This window comes from Ailuropoda melanoleuca, chromosome 5 (assembly GCF_002007445.2).
Source record: "Ailuropoda melanoleuca isolate Jingjing chromosome 5, ASM200744v2, whole genome shotgun sequence".
NCBI classification, from domain to species: domain Eukaryota; kingdom Metazoa; phylum Chordata; class Mammalia; order Carnivora; family Ursidae; genus Ailuropoda; species Ailuropoda melanoleuca.
This window is the reverse complement of record NC_048222.1, coordinates 37357443-37381412: the sequence shown is the minus strand read 5'-3', so window position 1 is coordinate 37381412 and position 23970 is coordinate 37357443. Positions and strand designations below refer to the sequence as shown.

At 39.8% G+C, this 23970-nt stretch overlaps 1 protein-coding gene across 4 annotated transcripts in view; it reads left to right on the top strand.

The window, feature by feature from the left end:
• Positions 1–23970, top strand: part of LRRC49 (leucine rich repeat containing 49) — a 154995-nt gene that overhangs the window by 15100 nt on the left and 115925 nt on the right. For all 4 annotated transcript variants that reach the window (XM_034660736.1, XM_011228817.3, XM_002922323.4 and 1 more), the window contains 2 exons: positions 3187–3253; positions 12167–12310. In XM_034660736.1, the coding sequence (XP_034516627.1) occupies positions 3187–3253; positions 12167–12310 (211 nt within the window). The remainder of the gene's footprint in view (positions 1–3186; positions 3254–12166; positions 12311–23970) is intronic.

Sequence of the window (23970 nt, the reverse complement as noted above, 5' to 3'; positions counted from 1 at the left end):
AACTTTAGGCTGAGACCGACTCCATCCCTTGTGTATAATTTTCAAAACGTTAAAAATACAATCCTCAGACAAATAGTAATTAACAGGCCAATGTTTTAATTAACTCAATAATGAAGGAACCAGTAGGATGACAAAGCTGATTCAAAAGGAGGATAAGAGAAACTGATCAATGAAAAGTAAAGAGTGCCAGAATATGCTTAGGTTATAAAACAGGTTCATGTCCTACAAAGCAATAAAATCATAACCCTCTGGGTTATTTTTTCTAACACAAAGGAATAAATTACATTCCTACCTGGCAAAAATCATCATTATATCTGAATCAGTTTTCTACCAGTTAGTATATAACACTACAGAGATTGGGCTCTAATCACTGGCGTTAGGTGACCCTTAGATAAGCTTGTTCACAGTGCTCTGATATGAATTGAAAGGACATGCAGTTATTCCTTTGCCTTATTTACACATTTTGATTATCTATGCTGAGTAGCACTCTTTCTTCTTCTTCTTTTTTTTAAAATTTTATTTATTTGAGAGAGAGAGATCATGAGCAGGGGGGAAGGGTAGAAGGAGAAGCAGACTCCCTGCTGAGCAGGGAGCCCTATGTGGGACTCGTCCAGGACTTTGGGATCATGACCTGAGCCAAAGGCAGATGCTTAACCAACTGAGCCACCCAGGCACCCAACACTCTTTCTTCTATACTCACCATATCACAGTTTACAAAATTGGTTTTTATACTGTGTGTTTTTCACTTGAATATATTTTTTTATTTACATCTTCCCATATCATTAAATGTTGTTTGAAAAAACATTTTTTGAAAATACATTTTAAGAGCTGCATAACATAGATAGATGGATGTGTAATAATTAGTTAATGTTTCCATGTGTTAGACATTTACGTTGTGTCCCTTTTTCTTTGCTGTGATATTGCTGTGATAAATCTCCTCATCCATAAATCTTCACCTCTCTGATTATTTCATTAGAACATGCTTTAGTACTTTTAAAGTAGGTGAGTTCATCCTCATGAAACTCATATGAAAAGAAAGTTGAGATTTGGTGATGGAGGTCTGTATTTTAAGGTAATACTTCTCAAAATGTGATCTCTGGCCCAGCAGCATCAGCACCACCTAGGATCATGTTAGAAATGCAAATGTTTGAACCCTGGCCCAGAAACTCTGGAGGTGGGCCTCAGCAGTCTATATTTTAGCAAGCCCTCCAAATGACTGTGATACTCACAGAAGTTTGAGAACCACCGTTTTAGGGAATGTGAGCTTGGCAGTATCAAAGAGTTGCATAAAAGGCTTCTCTAATAGCTGGGAGGTCAGATTGCTGTTAGAGAGCATCACTCTTTCCTAAGCCATATTATTAGGGTATTTTAATTTTTTCCAACTGTTCTAGGTATTTCAAGAGCAAAGCAGGCAAAGAACAACTTTTCCTATCTGATAGTGTCAGCATAAGCTTGAGAAATTCTTTTAAACTATCTTTTGTCTCTTTGCCTATCTGATAGTGTCAGCATAAGCTTGAGAAATTCTTTTAAACTAAGGCAAAATACGGATAGGAAGAACAAAAGATGAGATGAGGGGAGTGGTGTGTGTGAGAGAGAGAGAGAGAGAGATAAGGGGGAGAAGAACTGCTGTCATATTGTGATGGGCCATAGGTGTGTGATAAATATTATTATATACCAAATTGGATTGAATTATTTGTGGTGATATAATTCTGGAGTTGGCAATGATGTAAGATGGCTGAGATCACATGGAGATGGAAATTCTCGAAGTTTAAACTGGGATTATGTTTCCATGGCAATCAGCATATATGAAGTTTGAAGGGATGATCCAGGTTCTGGAGACATTTAGGAAGGTAGAAATGGTTCTTTGAGGCAGTAAGCACTGACAACAGAAATAAATAGTAATAGGCAGTTGGTGATCAAGATGGATTGCATGAACTTCATTTCTACCCTTTCTTTGCCATTGCTCCTTTCCCTCTACTGAATTATGGCAGTACGAAAAAATAGGATCTGTAGGAGGGAAAACAATAAAAAGGAAGTAGTTTTTGTTTTGTTTTGTTTCATTTTGTTTGAACTGTCCAGGTGGAGGCAGTTGGATAGACAAGGTAGCCAGAAAAGATAGGAATGAGGGAGACAATGGGCGGGCCCTAATCATTAAGGAATGTAAGAAGGAGCATTTTAGAGATAAAATGCTGTGTTTTAAAATTTATAGCAAAGTGTAGCTTTTCACAAGATGGCAAATCAAAAATTCCAAATATTCACAAACTGAGCAGGTCCTGTAGAAAGCATTTAAGTGGTGTCTAATTTATCTCTGTGATAAATAATCCTCCTATGAATACTCTTGTACATAAAACTCATCCATTTAGTTAGTATATGTTTATTTATTCACTAAACAAATATTTCTTGGGTTCCTGCTCAGTGCCAGCCCCTTTTATAAGTGCTGGGGATGGAGTAGAGAATATGTTGAAATTTCTGCACTCTTGAAGCTCACGTTTTGGTTGAGGAAGGATATCATAAGAAGGTAAACACATAAACAATATAATTTTAGGCAAAGATAGGTGCAATAAAGTCAATTAAAGCGGGGGAAGGAGAGAGTATTGGAGATAGGAATGGGGAGTGAACCATGCTAAGTTCTGGGTGAAGAACACTGAGGAAGAAGGAGCAGAAGGATAAACACCCCAAGGCAGAAATGAACTTGTCAGGTTAGAGGTGGCAAGAAAGCCCCTGTGGCTAGAGCAGAGAGCGCCTGAGCCATGGTAGAAGATAAGCCTGGAGGAAGAGTCAGCAGTGGCAAGGTTTAGAGCCTTGAGAACTGAGGTAAGGAGTTTAGATCATATTCTGAAGGGAACTGCCTTGAATAAGTGCCTTGTCCTAAGGTTCTTAGAAGTAGAATTGCTTTTTCCTAAAGATACGACTTTTAAGCTGTCTTTGGGACATTTCCCCCAATGGGATTGCATCTTTAACATTCTAATTAAATCAATGGGAAATATGTTTTTGTTTTGTATATATAGTTACATATAATCTCTCTATGCATACATGTTTATATAGATATATCTATAGCCGTCTCTATATCTGTCTACTTATCTATAGAGAGAAAGAGTAAATTTAAATGAGTTATGCCTTAGCATGTTTTGATTTACAATAAATATGATACATCCATATTTCTACTCTACTTATTCTGAATTTCAGAATCAAGAAAATTTCGAATCTGGAGAACCTCAAAAGCTTAGATGTCTTGGACCTTCATGGAAATCAGGTATTGTAAAGCCCCTTTCTTTCTTTTCAGGAAAAAAGTCTAGGAAAATTTGGTATTATAAAATTTTAACAATGATACTTGTGTTGAAGTACTTCAAGAGTTACTTTACTGACTCATTGAAATTTCTAACGTATAAAGCCTGTTTATTCAAGATATGGTTATTCCTTAGCAGTAAATGACAGATGAAACTTCTAAAACATTTGGAATCCTTAGTAGTTATGATAATTTCATTTCTTATTTAGTCTTTTTGAAATTTTATTTATTTTATTTTATTTTATATTATTTATTTGACAGAGAAAGAGAGAGGGAGCACACAAGCAGGGGGAGTGGCAGGCAGAGGGAGAGGGAAAAGCAGGCTCCTCACTGAGCAGGGAGCCCAACACGGGGCTCTATCTCAGGACCCCAGGATCATGACCTGAGCAGACGCTTAACTGGCTGAGCCACCCAGGCGCCCCTAGTCTTTTATTATTTTTAAAATACATATTTTCCAACCATGGCCCAACAACTTGAATATTACTAATGATTTTTTTCTACTTAGGTATTCCTCCTATATTCTGAGGTCACCACTATCCAGGATTTCACATTTATCATTCCCTTGTGGATTTTTTTTAAGTTGGTTTTATCACATATGTGTGTGTAAATAATACCTTGTTTAGTAATATTGTGTTGTAATTTAAAAAGGTATCATACTATATATTGTCATCTAGTGTTTGCTTTTTGCATATAACAGTAGCTTACTGAGATTAATCTATTTTGATTAAGTAACTGTAGTTTACTCCTTTTTGCTGTTGTAAATTCCATGGAATGATTATATGAAAACCTTTTTCTCCAGTTTATTATTGATAGACATTTGGGTTGTTGCCTTTTGTTTGTTTGTTTCCTTTTAGGAATAGCACTTCTAGGAGCATTCTTATATGGGCTTCTTCTACATACCATATGTATTCTAGGGTATATATCTGGGAGTGAAACTGATAGAACAGAAGTTATTTAAATTCTAACGTTAAAAGATAATGTCAAATTGTTTTCCAAAGTGGTTGTACCAGTTTATACTCCCACCAGTAATGCAGGATAAGTCCTGTTGCTTCACATTGTTTTCAACATCTGGAATTGTCATACTTTTTTTTTTTTAATGACTCAAGGATTTATTAAGTCACAGATGCAAAACATACTACCAATTACATTAGCAAAAGATCAATGTAAAAATACCCCACAATTCTACAACTGTCAATTTAAAAAATGTTGTTCGAGTAGTTGAAAGGTCCAGCTTTATATTCTTGCCAGTGGGTAAGTTGTACAGAACTTCATTAGCACAAGCACAAGCTTCCAGAACCTCACAAATCCAGAGGAACATGGTTAGGCAGAGCAACCGGAAGTGTGTGTCCAGGGGGGTGAGACAAAGAGGAGGGTCAGCATTAGCCAAGGTATGGTGTTGGTGATCTGGCAAGACAGTGATGTGAAGAAAGTTCCTGGACTCCAGGAATATCTAAAATATTTCAAAAACTGTAAAGCTGCAATGTGTCATTTTTACACCTAGTTATGGAAAACTAAGAAAAATGCTTATTAGCTTTGAATAAAGTAACAAGGAAATAGGAATGCACTTTTATTAATCTACAAAAAAAATTTCTAATGCATTATCAATCAGAAAGATTTTATAATACAAGAAGGCATATTGCTCATCAAGAAGGGATTCTATAAGAAAAGCACTAAGTTAGCAACGATGGCAATGACCAGTTCAAAGATTAATTAAATGCCCAATTTCAGGAGGGATGGCAGGTCTAAGAAGAAGCTTAAAACAGTGATAATGCCGATCTTTCCTCATCATTTACTGCATTTGACAGAGATGAACCTTTTAAAATTTTATCAGTGACACTTTTACTCAGTTTAATTATGATGTGTACAATGTAGTGTAACCTCCATATTTTGTCAAAATAGCTGCCTTCATTCTTTGGTCACATCCCATGCTACACACACCCACCCCGGTGTACCCACGGCTAGAGCAGATACTTCATCAGAGGGATGTGGGAGTAAGAGGTCTGTTCAAAATCTCAGCAATAGCGTATCACTAAGTTTTTGTTTTTGTTTTTTTTTTAATCTCACCATGGGGGCGCCTGATTGCTGCAGTGAGTTGGCTGTCCAACTCTTGGTTTCAGCTCAGGTGGTGATCTCAGGCTTGTGAGATCGAACCCCCAGTGGTGCTCCATGTTCAGCACAGTTTGCTTGAGATTCTCTTTTCCCTCTGCCCCTGCCCCCCCAAAATAAATAAATCTTTTTAAAAATCTCACTACAAAATCAGAAAGATTGATCCAAAGAATTTTGAGTCCTTACACTCATTCCATTAGGATGTAAAGTTCAGTGTTAGGGAATGGATGCGTACTGATAAATTACTGGTACATTACATGGCAACATTTCATGAAGGAGGCTCTGCTGCTTTCTTATCAGAAACTAATTAGGAAGTGTCTGCATTTCCAAACTTGAGATGTTGCAGTCTCTTCTTTTTTTTTTTTAGAAATAAAAATAAGATTTTATTTGGTAATGAAATATACCAAATGTAATCAGGAAATATCTTTAGGTATTAGAGTTTTAGGGGATTTGTTTATTCTCCTTTATACTTTTATGTGTTTTTCAGGTTTTCTGATATAAACAAGTCTTTTTTTTTTTATTATGTTAAGTTAGCTACCATAGGGTACGTCATTAGTTTTTGACGTAGTGCTCAGTGATTCATTAGTTGTGTATAACACCCAGTGCTCATCACAACACGTGCCCTCCTTAATACTCATCACCCAACTACCCTGTCCCCCCACCCCCCTCCCCTCTGAAACCCTCAGTTTGTGTCCCGGAGTCTAGAGTCTCTCATGGTTTTTCTTCCTCTCTGATTTCCCCCCCCTTCAGTTTTCCCTCCCTTCCCCTATGGTCCTCTGTGCTATTCCTTATATTCCACATTTGAGTGAAACCATATGATAATTGTCTTTCTCTGCTTGACTTATTTCACTTAGCATAATCTCCTCCAGTTCCATCCATGTCGATGCAAATGGTGGGTAATCGTTCTTTCTGATAGCTGAGTAATATTCCATTGTATATACGGACCACAACTTCTTAATTCAGTCATCTGTTGAAGGGCATCTCAGCTCCTTCCACAGTTTGGCTATCGTGGACATTGCTGCTATGAACATTGGAGTGCATGTGTCCCTTCTTTTCACTACATGTGTATCTTTGGGGTAAATACCTAGTAGTGCAATTGCTGGGTCATAGGGTAGTTCTATTTTTAACTTTTTGAGGAACCTCCGTAGTGTTTCCTGCAGTCTGTTCCTAAAGACAAAGATCTTGAGTGGTTTAGCGCCTAGTGTTCTCAGCACAACAATGCAACTTAGTTCACAAGCATTGTGAACTTAGTTCACATTGAAAAATAAGACTTTAAGAGAGCCTGCCATTTTAGGGGTGAATTTTACTATAATGTGAAAATTTGAAGTCTTACACTTTAAGCAAATAAAACCTAAAAATGATTGATTGGTTCAAAATGGTTTTATGGAAAAAGTAATCTGTAACAAAAACTTGGCACTGTGTGTGAAGGCTCCACCATATTTGAGCAAAGCATATAAAGGTTCCGAGGTGGACAGGGCAGGGGAGGGGCCCAGACATTTGCAGCAGCAAATGAAGCATTTTCTCTTCCTCTTCTTGACCGGTGGAGGGCAGAGAATCCTCGAAGAGCTTCATCCCACTCTGTCTGGAGGCCTCGCTGCAGGAGAGCCGAGCACTCAGGTGCTTTCCAGCACTGATCTCCTTAGCCCTGGCCAAACCCTGCGGCTGGTGATGGGAGTCAGCTTCTCCAGCAGTTGCTCAATCACATCTTTGTTGTCCCTGAGATCAAGTTTAGTCTCCACCAGGATGATAGGGGTGTTGGGACAGTGGTGTCGCACTTCAGGTACCACCGTGCTCGAACATTTTCAAATGATGAAGGACTCAGGAGAGAAAAGCAAATTATGACCATATCTGTTTGTGGATAGGATAAGGGATGTAATCTGTCATAATCTTCTTGTCCAGCTGTATCCCATAAGCCCAGATTCACCCGTTTTCCACCTACCATAACATTGGCAGAGTAGTTGTCAAAGACAGTGGGGCTGTATTCTCTAGAGAATCATTGGTTTAACCGATTAGTAGGCAACTTTTACCTGCAGCTCTGTCTCCCACCACCACACGCTTGGTGGCTGCATCTGGGCCTCTTGCTGGGCTGCCGTGGCATTGGGGTGCTGAGGAGAGAAGGGTGGGCTTGGGGCGTGAGGTGCCAGGGCTGCTGTCCAAGCCACGTCGCCCTCCCCCGGTGGGAAGCCAGAGCCAGCAGCGGCCACCACCCAGAGCTCTGGAATTGTCATACTTCTTAATTTTTGCCAATTAAGTTGGTATAAAGTAGTGTCTCTTTGTAGTTTTGATTTCTTTTTCCAATACTTCATAATCTGGACTCTTTATTCGGTTGGGTCAGTTTGTCTGCCTCTATGTCAGTCTGTCTGACTTTTTCTATCTGGTTTGTTATATTCCCCCTCCTTCTCTCTCAGAGCACCTTGGCTGTTTTTTAGTCCTTTGCTCTCCCATTGAAAGTTTTGTCTTTCAAATGCATTTATTTATGAACAGCTACGTGAGCTACTCCCGCAGAAGGCAGAGCCTCTCCTGAGGTGGTAAGTGTGCATTCTGGGATGACCCATGAGTCCCCGCCTGTTGACGAACAAGATCTGTCACTGCCACCTGCAGCTGGTCAAGTGCAGACTTCAGTGTGATCTCTCTAGGCTTTCTAACAGCTGCTAGTCCCAGTCGTTCTGGTGAAAAGCTAATGTAATGAGTGAAAACCTTGGTAGATCTAGATAGACCACATCCGCTAGGTTTTAATCTCACCCAGCCCCATCTGTGTGTGTCTGTGTGTGCATGGAATGGGAGGAATGTTGGTGGCTTGGGAACTGTCCAGCTCTGCAGGCTGGTTAGTGTCACTCTAGTAGAGAAGCTAGCCAGTTTAGGTGAGGGTGGAAGGGGAAGAAGAATTAAAGAGTTTTGTCAGTAAAAGAATATCATATGCAAAAGCACTGAGACAAAAAACAACACGGTATTTTTTACTGCTTGAGAATTTAGCATGTGTTGAAGAATAGTGAGAAACGAGGGGAGAGAAGTAGGAAAGGCCAGATCGTGGAAGGCTTTGTATGCCACACCTGAGGAATTGCTGTTTTATCTTGTAGCCCACTATTTTTATTTTATTTACTTATTTTTTATTTTTTTTTATAGCCCACTATTTTTAAAACTATTCATAACTAATTGCAACATTTTATGGTAACGACTTTTTAAAGTTTATTTTTCAATGTATATATGATTAAACATATTTATGTAGTTTTCACATTATAATATACCTTTAAGAATTCATTTTATTTATTTTTTATTATATATATACATATATTTTTATTTTTAGAGCAAGAATTGGGGGTGAGAGGCAGAGGGAGAAAAAGAGAGAATCTTAAGCAGGCTCCACACCCAGCTTGGAGTCTGATGCAGGGCTTGATCTCAGAAGCCTGAGATCATGACCTGAGCCAAAATCGAGAGTCAGACGTTTAACAAACTAAGCCATCCAGGCGCCCCTACCTTTAAGAATTCATTGGGTATTACCCACGATCTGTGAGGGATCGTGGTATATGAATAACATATCACTTGATCTATATGTATTTACCAACCGTTAAGTTCATGAAAAATGTTCTATTCCTTGTTAGCTGACCTGTGTTATGTCATATAATTTCAGCTTTGTGTTTGTACTTATTCCACGTATTGAGATTCAATATTTGTACCACACAAATTATTTCTCAAGGCTCTATAACTACAAGAAGGAAGTTTTACATGAAAATCCAAGTCTTGTTTCAAAATATCTAAATCCACTAAGCAGAAATTTGGAATATTTCAAAGCAAAGACAGCATTAGTGACTTTAGGCTTCTAAAAAGTCAGGAGATAAAGTATTCAAGATGAAACAATGTCCAATTCTTAAAAAAAAAAAATAGCGTCAGGTAATTAAAAACCTAATGGAAAATTAAGTGAATATTTTTTGTTTTCGGAGCTTACTTTCATTAGAAATAAAAATGATATTTGGTGTACATTGTGAAATAAACCGTAATTGGTTTACGGATGTGAGAATAGTCTGAGGAGTGATAATAGTGTTCAAGAGATAAATTGGCGGATGGAAAGAGGTGCAGGAAAGTGAAACTGGAGACAGAACAGTTGAGAGACTAATCCAGTAATCTGTGTGAAAAGTGGTGGTGGCTTGACCTGAAGTAGTAACAATAGGGATTCAATAAGGGGGCAGATAGGATAAATATTTAAAAAGTGGAAACATCAAGATTTAGCCATTGATTATATTTGAATAGTGAAGAATATAGAGGAATCTGAGAGGTTGGCTCTCAATTTCTGACGTAGATTTTTTTTTGGTCTTCCAGAATTTGTTCTTCTTGGTAAAAGCTTGCTTTAACATGGACACAAATGTGCTTCCGGAAGGATCTGTTCTTTCAAGGCCATGTTTTCCTTCAGGGAGAGCTTGCCCTTTCTGTGACTGCTTGACTGAAAGGAGACACTTGCCCTTTCAGCATTGCTGAGTCGGAAGGTTGTCTTTATCTAGACAGAGCAGTCTGGGTTACTCTTCTCCATAAAGATGAGCCTGGAGTATCCGGCTTTCCTAGATGCATTAAGAAGCCCTGCAGTCTCCTGGAGACCCTCTCTCTGATCAATGTCCCATGATTGGGCTTTCGGACATTCTCATCATTTCTTCTTCTTGCTATGAAGTTTATTAACTAACCAAGAGCCGACACCACCCTACACCACCTTTTGCTGAAATTTTTATCACGTACTGTGACTTTGTCCATGGCTGCAAAGAGTAATAGGCTTCATCAGAGACGTTGCACACAATTCTGGCCTGATTGCAAACCAAGAAGCCGAACAATATCCCCGGTGACTTTTAAAAACTACTTCTTGATACCCATATTTTAGAATTAGTAATGTTCCTTTTCAGGGTTACCAAACTAAGAAAAGGTAACTCTGCAAGGTAGGCATTCTAATTATCAGTCCCACCATGACCAAGGAATCAGAGTAAGGTAGTTTTCTAAAACAAATGCCCCAGGTTTAGTAGCAGAAGGGGGAAGACACTCTATGTATGTCATGTAACAAATGTGCCCCTTCATTCTATATATTTTTATCTTTCCTGTTCTCAGAAAAGTTTTATTTTATGTATTTAAATATTGCTTTTCCATTCGTGTTTGTTACATCTATATTATTTGTCTTCCACATTCCCATCTTATCTTTTATTCTTCCTATCTCCATTTTTCCTTAGTATTTTAGGAGAATTTCTCAAGCTTATGATGACATTGATTTTTCACAGTGTGTATTTTGCTTTTTGCTGATTCTGTACATTTAAAATTCTATCACTTATTTAGTTTTGAAATGCTTTTGTCCACATCTCATTGTACATAGTTCTATCATCTACGAATACTGATAACCTTGTTTCTTCTTTTATAATTTTTATTTATTTTCATTTTACATCAGTTAGACCAAAAATCTTAGGACAAATTTTAAAGCATGGTCAGAAGTCACCTTTATGCATTACTGAATTTATAGTAAACACGGGTTTTCCCTTTTGAACCTAGATGGAATCTAGATGGTATTTCTTGAATGTAAGAGAAGGTCTAATAACAACATGCAAACTGGATTAAGCAAACGTTTTTAGCCAACATCCGCTTTGAAGTGTTAAATAAAAACTTTCAAATTTTTTCTCATCTGTACTGGAATGACAGTACAGATGAGAAAATCTCTAGTGATGGTGAAAACTTTTTTTAACGTTTGGAAGAAAAGTGTTACTTGTATGACTCATTGTTAACTTTAAGTAGTTGGTTGACGAAGTCCCCCGCAAGGACTGCTACTTATGTTTCTTAGAGAACCATCTCGCTGTGCTTGCTCTCTTACACTAGTGGGGCTTAAAATCCTTTGTAGCTTTTCCTTACCCTACCTTACTGTGCAAGTCAGGGCTCCTCAGCTGCAGGTCAGAGTTTGTGTGTATGTGCCCATTCCATGACTCAAGTCCTCTTGTTCTGAACACTTAATGTCCACCATATTGCACTCTGGCTAAAGGTTATCTGTCTCTTCCCTTAAGCACTTCCACTAATAAAGAATATCCATCCTCACTCTCCACTCGGGATCCTCGTTCTTTGTATCTTTTCCATTTAGACTCTTGATAGCTTTCAGGATCCTGCGGTATAAATGGAATGAACAAGGGGGGTGTGGTAGCATTCCTTTTCCTTGCCTTTCCTCTCAGAGGGCTGTCTTGCTTGGTCGAAACATGGTGAGCTTCTGCCTGGGGCTCAGAGTAAGTTTTTATTTGGCAGAGAGTTCTTGTCACCTTGATCTGGACCTGGCACAGTATTGGGCAATTAGAGACGCCCCCAAGGATGGCCTTGCTGATTATTTGATAAAATTTACTTCAAACATTTACTATGGTGCAATTATAAAATATGTTCCTTAGTTAATTTTCACAAGTTAAATGACTTCTTATCTACAACAGAGGAAATTGGAAATCCATCTTTTAAAGGATTTTATTTATTTATTTGAGAGAGAGAGCAAGAGAGTGAGAGAGAGCATGAGAGCAGGGTGAGGGCCAGAGGGAGAAGCAGACTCCCTGTTGAGCAGAGAGCCTGACATGGGGTTCCATCTTGGGACTCTGGGATCACGACCTGAGGCAAAGGCAGATGCTTAACTGACTGAGACACCCAGATGCCCCTGGAAATACATTAAGTATCTTCATATAAACCTGTCACTGAATCCAGTGACTAAATATTTTATTTTTAGGGTTTTTATAACATACATATATGAGAATTTTGCCTGCTAATCATCCCTTTTTCATTTTTTAACAGATTACCAAAATCGAAAATGTCGGTCATTTGTGTGATTTGAGAGTTTTAAATCTTGCCAGGAACCTTTTAAGTCACGTTGATAATCTTAGTGGGCTGGATTCACTGACTGAACTTAACCTGCGACACAATCAAATCACTTTTGTGGTGAGTATTAAAATGGAATCGATATATGATTTCTGCCTTTTCTTCTAAGGAAATGAAATAAATGTTATGGCATTGCTTTATGCAAAGTAAGAATCTATGGTAACTTACGTTCTTTTCTGAATTTAATTGTGGATATAATTATTAAGCTTTATATTTTGATTTGGGAAATGTTAAGGTGTTTTTCATTTTAAAAGATAAATGTAAAATTAGAAACAGAAGTATTATCAATAAATGAATTAGCTAATATGAGTAGTGAATTCTTTCCTGTTTTATCATGGGAGTAGAATTAATAAGAAAGAAGGTTATTGGTGACTTAAAGTTGGTAAATTGTTGGACCAGGAGGGAAAAAGGCACAGAGAGGAGAGGCTGAGGGCTGTGAAGACATGCATAAATATCATTTCCTTTGCAGTGGTGAAAGAGGCAGGCTGGTCTAGTGGAGAAAGCGTTGCGTAGGGCATCAGAGACCTCGTTCTCTCACAGCTTCAGCTCTCATTAGCTGGGTGACTTTGGGTAAATCTTCGACTCTGTGTCAGTTTACTTTTCTCTAAAGTGACGGCCTTGGGCTAGATTATTTCTAGGATCCTTTTTAGCTTGTTGAATCTGAAGAAAGACATAAACGTGATCAAGAGATGGCATGTGAGCAGGAGGAAACAAGTTCACACTGTGGGGGCAAAACTACAGGAAGGCGACTCTGGAACTCTGAAGATGAACTTTGTTAGATTTATAGCTGAACTCAAGTTCAGTAACGAAATAACAGTCTGATGCTCAGGTGTTTTGTACTTGTGCACATGTGAGGAGCGCTAGAAATAGGACTTTTGGCTGTATGATGTGATATGGGCCAAGAAGACTTCTAATGATATATAAAAACATTTGTTTTGTTTTGTTTTTAAACAAGCTTCCTTTCTTTACATGCAATAGGAAAATACTAGGTTCTCTGTGGATATCATTCAAGTACTTTAAAAGGCAAAATCTAACTCTTCACTTTTTTGAGACGTTGAGTTTCCTAGTAAATAATTAAGTGTAATATAAATGGCACACTTGGAAAGGTTGACGGACAGTTGATGCCTTATCTCTAGGCCTCATTGTACAGATTGGTTTCATTTTGAAGTTTTCCCAGAAGATCAGAGCTCATTAATGCTCACATCTTCTAGGAGGTTGGGATAATTTCAGAACCTTTTTCCAAGACATGGATTTATTCCAGAGCCCCTGAATTCTGTCAGGCCCTCCCCAGATTGGATTTAAATATTGGAAATGGCTTGTTTATTTTAAAAGACATCCAGATGGAGTTAATCTGTTACATTGCTGAGAGTCTAGGAACTGCTCAGGCTGGACTCGATCTGTCCTCAGGACACTGGGTATGGTAAGAATCCAAAAAGCTTTGGTAGAGTGGGGCACAGACATCTATTGACTTTTGCATATTCCTGTCTTGTATTCTTTCATTTGGAAAGTACATAATGTGTATCCAGGAAATTGCTTAGTGAATTTCCCAGTGAGTATGATGTGTGATCATTACTGGTATAGCTTAGGCAGCAGCCAACATCTATGGAAAAGGAAATTGTATTAGCTTCTAACAGTTAAAAAGATTTAAAAAGTGTGATGCATATGGTATCACCATGATGATAAGTATCACGCATAATAATTTATAGGAAATTTGAATATACATGTAAGGATACATAAGACTGGATCCAACTTTTGTTTCTTTTTTAAAGCATCCTTTCCTAAAACAGCCAAGAGACTTTTAAATCTGAAGATTCATTTTTTTTTTTCCTCCAGTGTCTCTTCTTTTCTCTAGGGTCAGTTATCACACTTATTCTTTTGCTTTTCTTTTTTTCTTTCGTGGTTTTGATTTTCCTCAGTGGCTGGTAATCCTTAAGTGAAGGACTGTGTTAAGTACTGACTGGGTCTCCTGCACAGCCGGATAGGTCTTTTTAACTCTAAGATCTCTCCCTAAATGATCACTGGATTTGTGTAAGTTGTTGAATCCCACACGTTGGCAGGCTTCCCTTTAGAGTGAGCGGAAGGGAAGAGGGAGGCTCACTCGGTAATCGCCATAATAAGAGAACGACTATTTGGGGAATAGAAGGACTTTACTATCTTCTGTGCCGGGTGAAACTGCCATTCCTTTTCCGCCTCTGGTTCTAATGCAGCAGTTATTAACCGTCTCCATGGATGAAACACCCACCCTCTCCATCCTTCCTGGACGGATACTCTGCTTTGCTGAGAGAACAGACCCCGAGGCTCCAGCTGAGGGTTTCTGCAGCCAGCTGCTCTGTACATTGCCTGTGTGTGTGTGTGTGGCTGGGGTGGGAGTGGGCTGAGGCTGAGGTGGGGTAGCTGCTGCTCTGGGAATAGCGGTTGAGTAGACGGACCTTTAATTACACGTCTGCTTGATTAGCCACAGTTAACTACTGTCCACTTCCGCTCCCTGCGTGTACTGAGTGTGAGCACGGGGTAAGATGGCATTTGGTCAGAGAGGACTGCTGTGGCCGAGGTGCAGCATGCCTCTGGCCAGTTCGGAGCTGTGGGTTTCTCAGGGGTTATCGCTGATGAGATCCCGTCTGCTTTCCAGCTCCCTGAAATTCACCAAAAATGGGGATCGCTTAACGATGACTCTCTTGTTTTTAGCTTTTGCGTGGATTTACCCATTTTTCGTATTTTTATTGTCGCCCATCAAACCATGTAGGAGGAAACAAATGCGTTACCTACTTCACTATCTTATCAGAAAACTTCTCTGATGTTTTTGATGCAGAAAAGTTTTTGTTTGTTTATTGTAGTTTAAAGTCACTGATCTTTTTCTGGGAGATTTTATAAATTTCAAACCAAATGTTTTTTTTTTTATTTTTTTTTTTTTTATTTTTTTTAAATTTTATTTTATTATATTGTGTTAATCACCATACAGTACATCCCCAGATTCCGATGTAAAGTTTGATGCTTCATTAGTTGCGTATAACACCCAGTGCACCATGCAATACGTGCCCTCCCTACTACCCATCACCAGGCTATCCCCTTCCCCCACCCCCTCCCCTCTGAAGTCCTCAGTTTGCCTCTCACAGTCCATAGTCTCTCATGTTTCATTCCCCCCTCTGATTACCCCCCTTTTCTTTATCCCTTTCTTCCCCTACCGATCCTCCTAGTTCTTATGTTCCATAGATGAGAGAAATCATATGATAATTGTCTTTCTCTGCTTGACTTATTTCACTTAGCATTATCTCCTCCAGTGCCGTCCATGTTGCAGCAAATGTTGAGAATTCGTTCTTTCTGATAGCTGAGTAATATTCCATTGTATATATGGACCACAGCTTCTTAATCCAGTCATCTGTTGAAGGGCATCTCGGCTCCTTCCATGATTTGGCTATTGTGGACAATGCAGCTATGAACATTGGGGTGCATATGGCCCTTCTCTTTACTACGTCTGTATCTTTGGGGTAAACACCCAGTAGTGCAATGGCTGGGTCATAGGGTAGTTCAATTTTTAACTTTTTAAGGGACCTCCACACTGTTTTCCAGAGTGGCTGTACCAACTTGCATTCCCACCAACAATGTAGGAGGGATCCCCTTTCTCCACATCCTCTCCAACAATTGTTGTTTCTTGCCTTGTCTATCTTTGCCATTCTAACTGGCGTAAGGTGGTATCTCAGTGTGGTTTTGATTTGAATTTCCCTGATGGCTAATGATTTTGAACATTTTTTCATGTGTCTGTTAGCCATTTGTATGTCTTCATTGGAAAAGTGTCTGTTCATATCTTCTGCCCATTTTATGATTTGTTTATTTGTTTCTCGTGTATTGAGTTTGAGAAGTTCTTTGTAGATCTTGGATACCAGTCCTTTATCTGTGGTGTCCTTTGCAAATATATTCTCCCATTCCGTGGGCTGTCTCTTAGTTTTTTTGACTGTTTCCTTGGCTGTGCAGAAGCTCTTTATCCTGATAAAGTCCCATAAGTTCATTTTATCTTTTATTTCTCTTGCCTTTGGAGATGTGTCGTGAAAAAGGTTGCTCTGGCCGATGTCATAGAAGTTGTTGCCTATGTTCTCCTCTAGAATTTTGATGGATTCCTGTCTCACATTGAGGTCTTTCATCCATTTGGAGTTTATTTTTGTGTATGGTGTGAGAGAGTGGTCAAGTTTCATTCTTTTGCATGTAGCTGTCCAATTTTCCCAGCACCATTTATTGAAGAGACTGTCTTTTTTCCACCGGATGTTTTTTCCTGCTTTATCAAAGATTAGTTGCCCAAAGAGCCGAGGGTCCATTTCTGGGTTCTCTATTCTGTTCCATTGGTCGATGTGTCTGTTTTTGTGCCAGTACCATGCTGTCTTTGTGATCACAGCTTTGTAGTACAGCTCGAAATCCGGCATTGTGATGCCCCCAGCTTTGTTTTTCCTTTTCAACAGTTCCTTGGAGATTCGGGGCCTTTTCTGGTTCCATACAAATTTAAGGACTATTTGTTCCAGTTCTTTGAAAAATGTCCTCGGTATTTTGATCGGGATAGCATTGAAAGTGTAGATTGCTCTGGGTAGTATGGACATTTTAACTATGTTAATTCTTCCAATCCATGAGCATGGAATATTTTTCCATCTTTTTATGTCTTCCTCAATATCTTTCAAAAGTGATCTATAGTTTCTAGCATATAGGTCCTTTACGTCTCTGGTTAAGTTAATTCCAAGGTAACGCATGGTTTTTGGTGTTATTGTAAATGGGATGGATTCCCTAATTTCTCTTTCTTCAGTCTCGTTATTCGTGTATAGAAATGCAACTGATTTCTGGGCATTGATTTTGTATCCTGCCACCTTACTGAATTGTTCTATAACTTCTAATAGTTTGGGAGTGGATTCCTTTGGGTTTTCCATATAGAGTATCATGTCATCTGCAAAGAGAGACAGTTTGACTTCTTCTTTGCCGATTTGGATACCTTTGATCCCTTTTTGTCTTCTGATTGCTGTTGCAAGGACTTCTAGTACTATGTTGAATAATAGTGGCGAGAGTGGGCATCCTTGTCGTGTTCCTGATCTTAAGGGAAAGGCTTCCAGCTTTTCCCCATTGAGAATAATGCTTGCAGTAGGCTTTTCATAGATGGCTTTTATGAGATTGAGAAATGTACCCTCTATTCCTACACTCTGAAGGGTTTTAATCAGGAAAGGATGCTGTATTTTGTCAAATGCTTTTTCTGCATCAATTGAGAGGATCATATGGTTCTTGAGTCTTTTCTTGTTGATATGATGTATCACATTGATTGATTTGCGAGTGTTGAACCATGCTTGCATCCCAGGTATGAATCCCACTTGGTCATGATGGATAATCCTTTTAATGTACTGTTGGATTCTATTAGCAAGGATCTTGTTGAGGATTTTGGCATCCATATTCATTAGAGAAATCGGTCTGTAATTCTCCTTTTTGAGGGGGTCTTTGCCTGGTTTGGGGATCAAGGTAATATTAGCCTCATAGAATGAGTTTGGTAGCTTTCCTTCTGTTTCTATTTTTTGAAATAGCTTTAGGAGAATAGGTATTATTTCTTCTTTGAATGTTTGGTAGAATTCCCCAGGAAAACCGTCTGGGCCTGGAGTTTTATTATTTGGAAGGTTGTTTATCACTGACTCAATTTCTTCATAGTTAATTGGCCTATTTAAGAAATCTATTTCTTCCTGTTTCAGTCTTGGTAGTTTATAGGTTTCCAGGAAGGCCTCCATCTCTTCCAGATTGTTTAGTTTTTTGGCATATAGCTGTTGATAAAAGTTTCTAATAATCCTTGCAATTTCAATGGTGCTGGTCGTGACCTCTCCCTTTTCAGTCATAATTTTAATAATCTCAGTCCTTTCTCTTTGTTTTTGGACAAGTTTTGCCAGTGGTCTATCAATTTTATGGATTCTCTCAAAGAACCAGCTTCTAGTCCTGTTGATCTGCTCTACTGTGGTTCTGGTCTCTAATTCATTGATTTCTGCTCTAATCTTGGTCAACTCCTTCCTTGTCAGTGGGTTAGGCCTGTCCCTCTGTTGCTGTTCCAGTTTCTTGAGGTGAGAATATAGAAACTGCATTTTAGATTTTTCTATTCTTTTGAGTGAGGCTTGGATGGCTATGTATTTCCCCCTTAGGACTGCCTTTGCAGTATCCCATAGGTTTTGGACCGTTGTGTATTCATTCTCGTTGGTCTCCATAAATTGTTTAATTTGTTTTTTGATTTCCTGGTTTATCGAGTCATTCTTGAGCAGGATGGTTCTTAGCCTCCAAGTGTTTGAGTTTCTTCCAGGTTTTTCCTTGTGGTTGAGTTCCAATTTCAGAGCGTTGTGGTCTGAGAATATGCAGGGGATAATTTCAATCTTTTGGTATTGGCTGAGACCTGTTTTGTGTCCCAGAGCATGATCTATTCTTGAGAATGTTCCATGGGCATTTGAATAGAATGAGTATTCTTTGGTTCTGGGGTGTAGTGTTCTATATATATCTATGAGGTCCAACTCGTCGAGTATGGCATTCAAAGCCTTTGATTCTTTGCTTAGTTTTTGCCAGGGTGTTCTGTCTATTTCTGATAGTGGGGTGTTGAGGTCCCCTACTATTACTGTGTTCTTATCTATATGTCTCTTTATTTTGGTTAAGAGTTGGCTTGTGTATCTTGCTGCTCCCCTGTTGGGGGCATATATATTAATAATTGTCATATCCACTTGTTGAATACTTCCTTTAAGAATAATATAGTGCCCTTCTGTATCTCTCTCTATGGCCTCTAGTTTAAAATCCAGTCTATCTGATATGAGAATTGCTACTCCAGCTTTCTTTTGAGGTCCATTTGCGTGGAAGATGGTACTCCATCCCCTTACTCTAAGTCTGAATGCATCTTTGGGTTCAAAATGAGTCTCTTGTAGACAGCAAATGGATGGGTCATGTCTTTTTATCCAATCTGCAACCCTGTGGCGTTTTATGGGAGAGTTTAAGCCATTTAGATTGATAGAGATTATTGACAGATATGATTTTAATGATGCCATTTCTCTTTAAAGTCTTTGTATCGGTTGTGACTTGCTGCTCTGTATCACTCTTGGGGCCTTTTTACCTTTATAGAGCCCCCCTTAATATCTCCTGTAGGGCTGGTTTCGTGGTTACGAAATTGGTTAATGATTGGCGATTTTGGAACGTCTTTATTTCTCCATCAATTCTGAATGACAGCTTTGCTGGATAAAGGATCCTTGGCTGCATGTTTTTCTCTGAAAGAGCTTTAAAAATGCCCCCCCAAGCCTTTCTCTCATTCCAGGTCTCTGTAGACAGGTCTGACGTAATCCTGATACCTTTGCCTTGGTACGTGAGAAATTTCTTTGCCCTGGCCGCTTTCAATACTGTATCCTTGGATCTAATATTTGCGAATTGCACTATGACATGCCGTGGCGTAGGTTTGTCCTGGTTGAGCTTGGATGGGGTCCTCTCTGCCTCTTGGACACGAATGCTTGTTTCCCTTGCTAGATTAGGGAAGTTTTCAGCTACAATTTGTTCAAATATCTCTTCTAGACCTCTGTTTTTCTCCACCCCTTCAGGGATGCCGATGATTCTGACATTGGATCGTTTCATAGAGTCAGTAATCTCCCGTAATCTACATTCGTGGGCGTGGATTTTTTTAAGACCAGCTTCTATTTTCGTTTTTTCTTCTACTAACCCATCCTCCAATTCGCTAACGCGTTCCTCTGCCTCGGTGACCCTGGCCGTCAGAGCCTCTAGTTTTGACTGTATTTGGCCCATAGAATTTTTAATTTCTGTCAGATTCGCTCTCATTTCTGCCCTTAGGGATTCTATATTCTCAGCAACGCTTTCTCTGATGCTTTTTTCAAGTTTACTCATCATCTTGACCATTGTTGCTCTGAATTCCATTTCTGATAATTGGGATACATCCATATGTATTAATTCTGTGGCCGAGGCCAATTCTGTGGCAGAGGCCACAGACTCATTATCTTTTCTTTGCTGGGGGGGACTTCTCCTTCTCGTCATTCTGATGAAGAGAGATTGCAGGGTTGTCCAGAGCCCAAGTGTTGACTGGGACCCAGGCCGTGCGCCCTTGTTTTATAGAGATCTTAGGGATGTGGGCTTCTTCCTTAAAGAGTTTATTTATTTATTTGAGAGAGAGAGAGACAGTCAGCAAGAAAGGGAACCCAAGCAGAGGAGTGGGAGAGGAAGAAGCAGGTTCCCGGTGGAGAAGCCCGATGAGGGACTCCTTTCCGGAACGTTGTAAACACACCCTAATCCGAAGACAGGTGCTTGGTGACTGCGCCACTCAGGCGCTCCGGGTTGTGGGCTTCTTGATTTTTCAGCCTGCCTTCTGGGGGAGGGGCCTGCCTGCCGGTACTCAGAAAACCCTGTTTGGGTAGAGTCTCTGTGTCCCTTGCGAGGGGGGATGGGGATGGGCACCCTGTGAGCCGGTATTTCCGGGCTTTTGTTCTCTGGCGGCTTTCCCTGGCGGTTTGCTATGCCTCTTCTGAGAGAGCAGCAGCGGCTGAAATTCAGCCTCTGTCTCAGAACAGAGGGATCGCGGATCGTTCTCCACTGATGTTCTGGCCACTTTAACTCTGTTTCTGTTGGTGCTGCTCAACCCTGCAGCATCCCGGGCTGTGCGCCCCACACCCGGCGTCCCAGCCCTCACTTCCAGGGCCGGCACGTCTCTGTCCTTTGTGTTTCCAACCCCGCCCGCCGCCAGCCGCCCCGCGCGGGCTCCCGGAGCTCCCCGTCTCAGTCTGGTGTCTCACGGGTGCTGACCGCGAGTCCGCCTGCTCCCCCGTGCAGGTGGCCCTCCAGCCGCCAGCCGCCCCGCGGACGCTCCCGGAGCTCCCGGTCTCAGCCTCGATCCAGTGAGCACACCGGAGCTCCGGAGCTCCGTGAGATGCTTGGTGGTGCACGCTCCCGGCTCACGGACTCAGTCTGCCGTTTCCAGAGTGCGGGTCCGCGGTCCGCCCGCTCCCCGGTGCAGGTGGCCCGCCAGCCGCCCTGCGCGCGCGCTCCTGGAGCTCGCGTTCTAAGTCTGTTGTCTCGCGGGTGCCGTCCGCGAGTCCGCCTGCTCCCCCGTGCAGGTGGCCCGCCAACCGCCAGCCGTCCCGCGTGCGCTCCCGGAGCTCCCTTCTCAGCCTGCTGTCTCAAGCGTGCGGGTCCGCGGTCTGTCCGCTCCCCCTTGCAGGTGGCTACCGCTTCCCGGCGCCCTGACACGGCGGCTCCCTCCCCCTTCTGTTTAGCTTCCGATATCTGTGCGCGGTTTCACGGCTCCCCGCTTCGTACCTCGATACTCAGCGCTGGAGATGTTCATTTGTAGAGATCCAGATGTATCTTCCTGCGTCTCAGGCTGATTCCGTGGATATTCCTGCTGGTCTGGTACCTATCCAGCTCAACTCAGGGGACCGGCTGAAAAAGGTGTCCCCTACTCCTCCGCCATCTTCTCCTGTCCCAAATGTTTTTTTTTTGTTTATACGGTAGCTTTCCCTTTTAAACAATTGTGAAACCTTTCAGACATTCTGAAAAGAATGGGAAATATTACCAACATGTGTGTCTATCTACCAATCAACTTAAATAAAAACCCTTCAAATATAGTTAAGGCCTAATGAGTAACCCTCCCCCATCACATTCCCTCCCTCCTTTACAGAGATAAGCACAATTCTGAGTACGGTGTTTATTCCCATGAATGTCTGTTTCCTATGCCATATATGTATGTACCCCTCCCGAAACAATATCAAGTAATTTTTTGGTGTGCTTTTAAATGTTCATCACACCGTACATATTTTCTGTAATTTGCTTTTATTAACATGGTTTGAGATTTGTCTGTGTTATTATCTGTAGCTCTGGTTCATAATTTTCATTGTTATATATCATTCCATTGTATGATTGTCATTAACTATTCATTCTTCTACTTATGGACGGTAGTATTTCCAATTGTTTATTTTTAAAAAGTGTCACAAATAACATTTTTGTACATGTCTTTTGGTGGCTCTGTATAACAGTTTCTCTAGAACAGTGGCTTTCAGACCATAATCTATGGTAGTAAATAAAATTTACATGAAAACCCAGTTATTAAATACCATTATTAAATATTTATATGGGCATGTTATAAATAATAGAAGCAAGCATTTCAAGAAGCTATGCCTACCCTTGCTCTTCTATCAAAAACTTTGGTTTCAACCTACTGAATTGATTTCTTAACCAATGAAAAATTGGTCGCAACCTGCATTTGTCGAACAATGAATGCTCAGTGGTAGAGCTTGGGAGAGGCATTGCTGGGTGCCAGGGTTATGCTCATCATTTCATTTTATTAGATATCATCAAGTTTTGTCCAAAACTTGATACAAAAATTTGGTACAACCAAACTACATTTCCATCAGCATTACCTGGGAGTTCCTTTAACTTGACGTTTTTGTTGATACTTGATATTGTCAGACCTTTTATTTTTTGCCAGTCTTTTAACTATGAAATTACATTGCATTGAGATTTTAATTTTAATTTCCAATGAGGCTGAATGCCTTCCATCTTTCTTCTTTTGTGATAATTGCGATTGCTTCTCATTTAGATTGCCTGAATAGTCTTATCCTTTGCCCACTATAACGACAGGTGTTTTTTCTTTTTTTTTTTCTTTTTCTTTTGTTTCTACTGTATTTTGAGGAACAGAAGTAAAAATCAAATAGTTTTCTTTATGGTTTCTGGTTTTTTTGTTTGAAAAATCCTCCCTTAAAGGTTGAGGACATGAAGATATTTTTCTGTGTTGTCTAACAGAAGGTTGAAGTTGCCCTTCACATGTTTTATCTATTTGGAAGCGATTCTTAAATCCAGCTTTGTTTTCTTTTTTTCTCATATGGATTGCTAATTGTCCCAGCACCATTTATTGAAAAATGGATTATTTCTGTCCTTCCCTCTCCCCTGGGCAGTATCTCCCTCTAGCAGATTAAATATCCACATATGCATGAGTCTGTGCCTGGCCTCTCTGGTCTGTTGGATCTCTATCTAATGTTCCAATATAACACTATCTTCGTAACTGTAATCTCTATTACGCCCTAAGAACTAGTAGCATGAGGTCCCCAATCTTCCTTTCTCTTCCCTAGCCTTCCTTTCTTCCTTTAAAAAAAAAATGTTATTTATTTTCTTTTTCTATATACATTCTCAAAATAGCATGTCAAGTTTCATGAATAACCCTACTGGTCGTTTGATTGGAATATCTTTGAATTTGAAGACAATTGACATTTTTGATATTGAACCTTTACTATCATAATATGAACATGGCATATTACTATGAAGACATAATATGAATACAGCATATCTCTCAATTCGTATATGTCACATTTAATGATTTTTGTTCTTCTCCGTGGATAGCTTGTTTTTGTTAGATTTCTTTCCAGATATTTTATACTTTTTTTGCTATTGTAAATTATTTTGATCAGAAATAGATTTCTTACTGTTGTTGCTACTATATGGAGCCACAGTTGATTTTGGTTCATTGATCGTATATTTAGCAACCATGCTCTGACACTTAATAATTCTAATAATATATCTGTAGGTTATCTTAGATTTTCTATTTAGAAAATTTTAATTTTTTGTGAACAATTATAGTTTTTCCTTAATCATTATATGTTTTGTTTCTTCTTGTTTGACTGAGCTAGACTGACCTTCCAGTTTGACCATACCTCCCTTACAAAGCTGAATAAAGAAGCAAAAGTGGGCATCCTTGC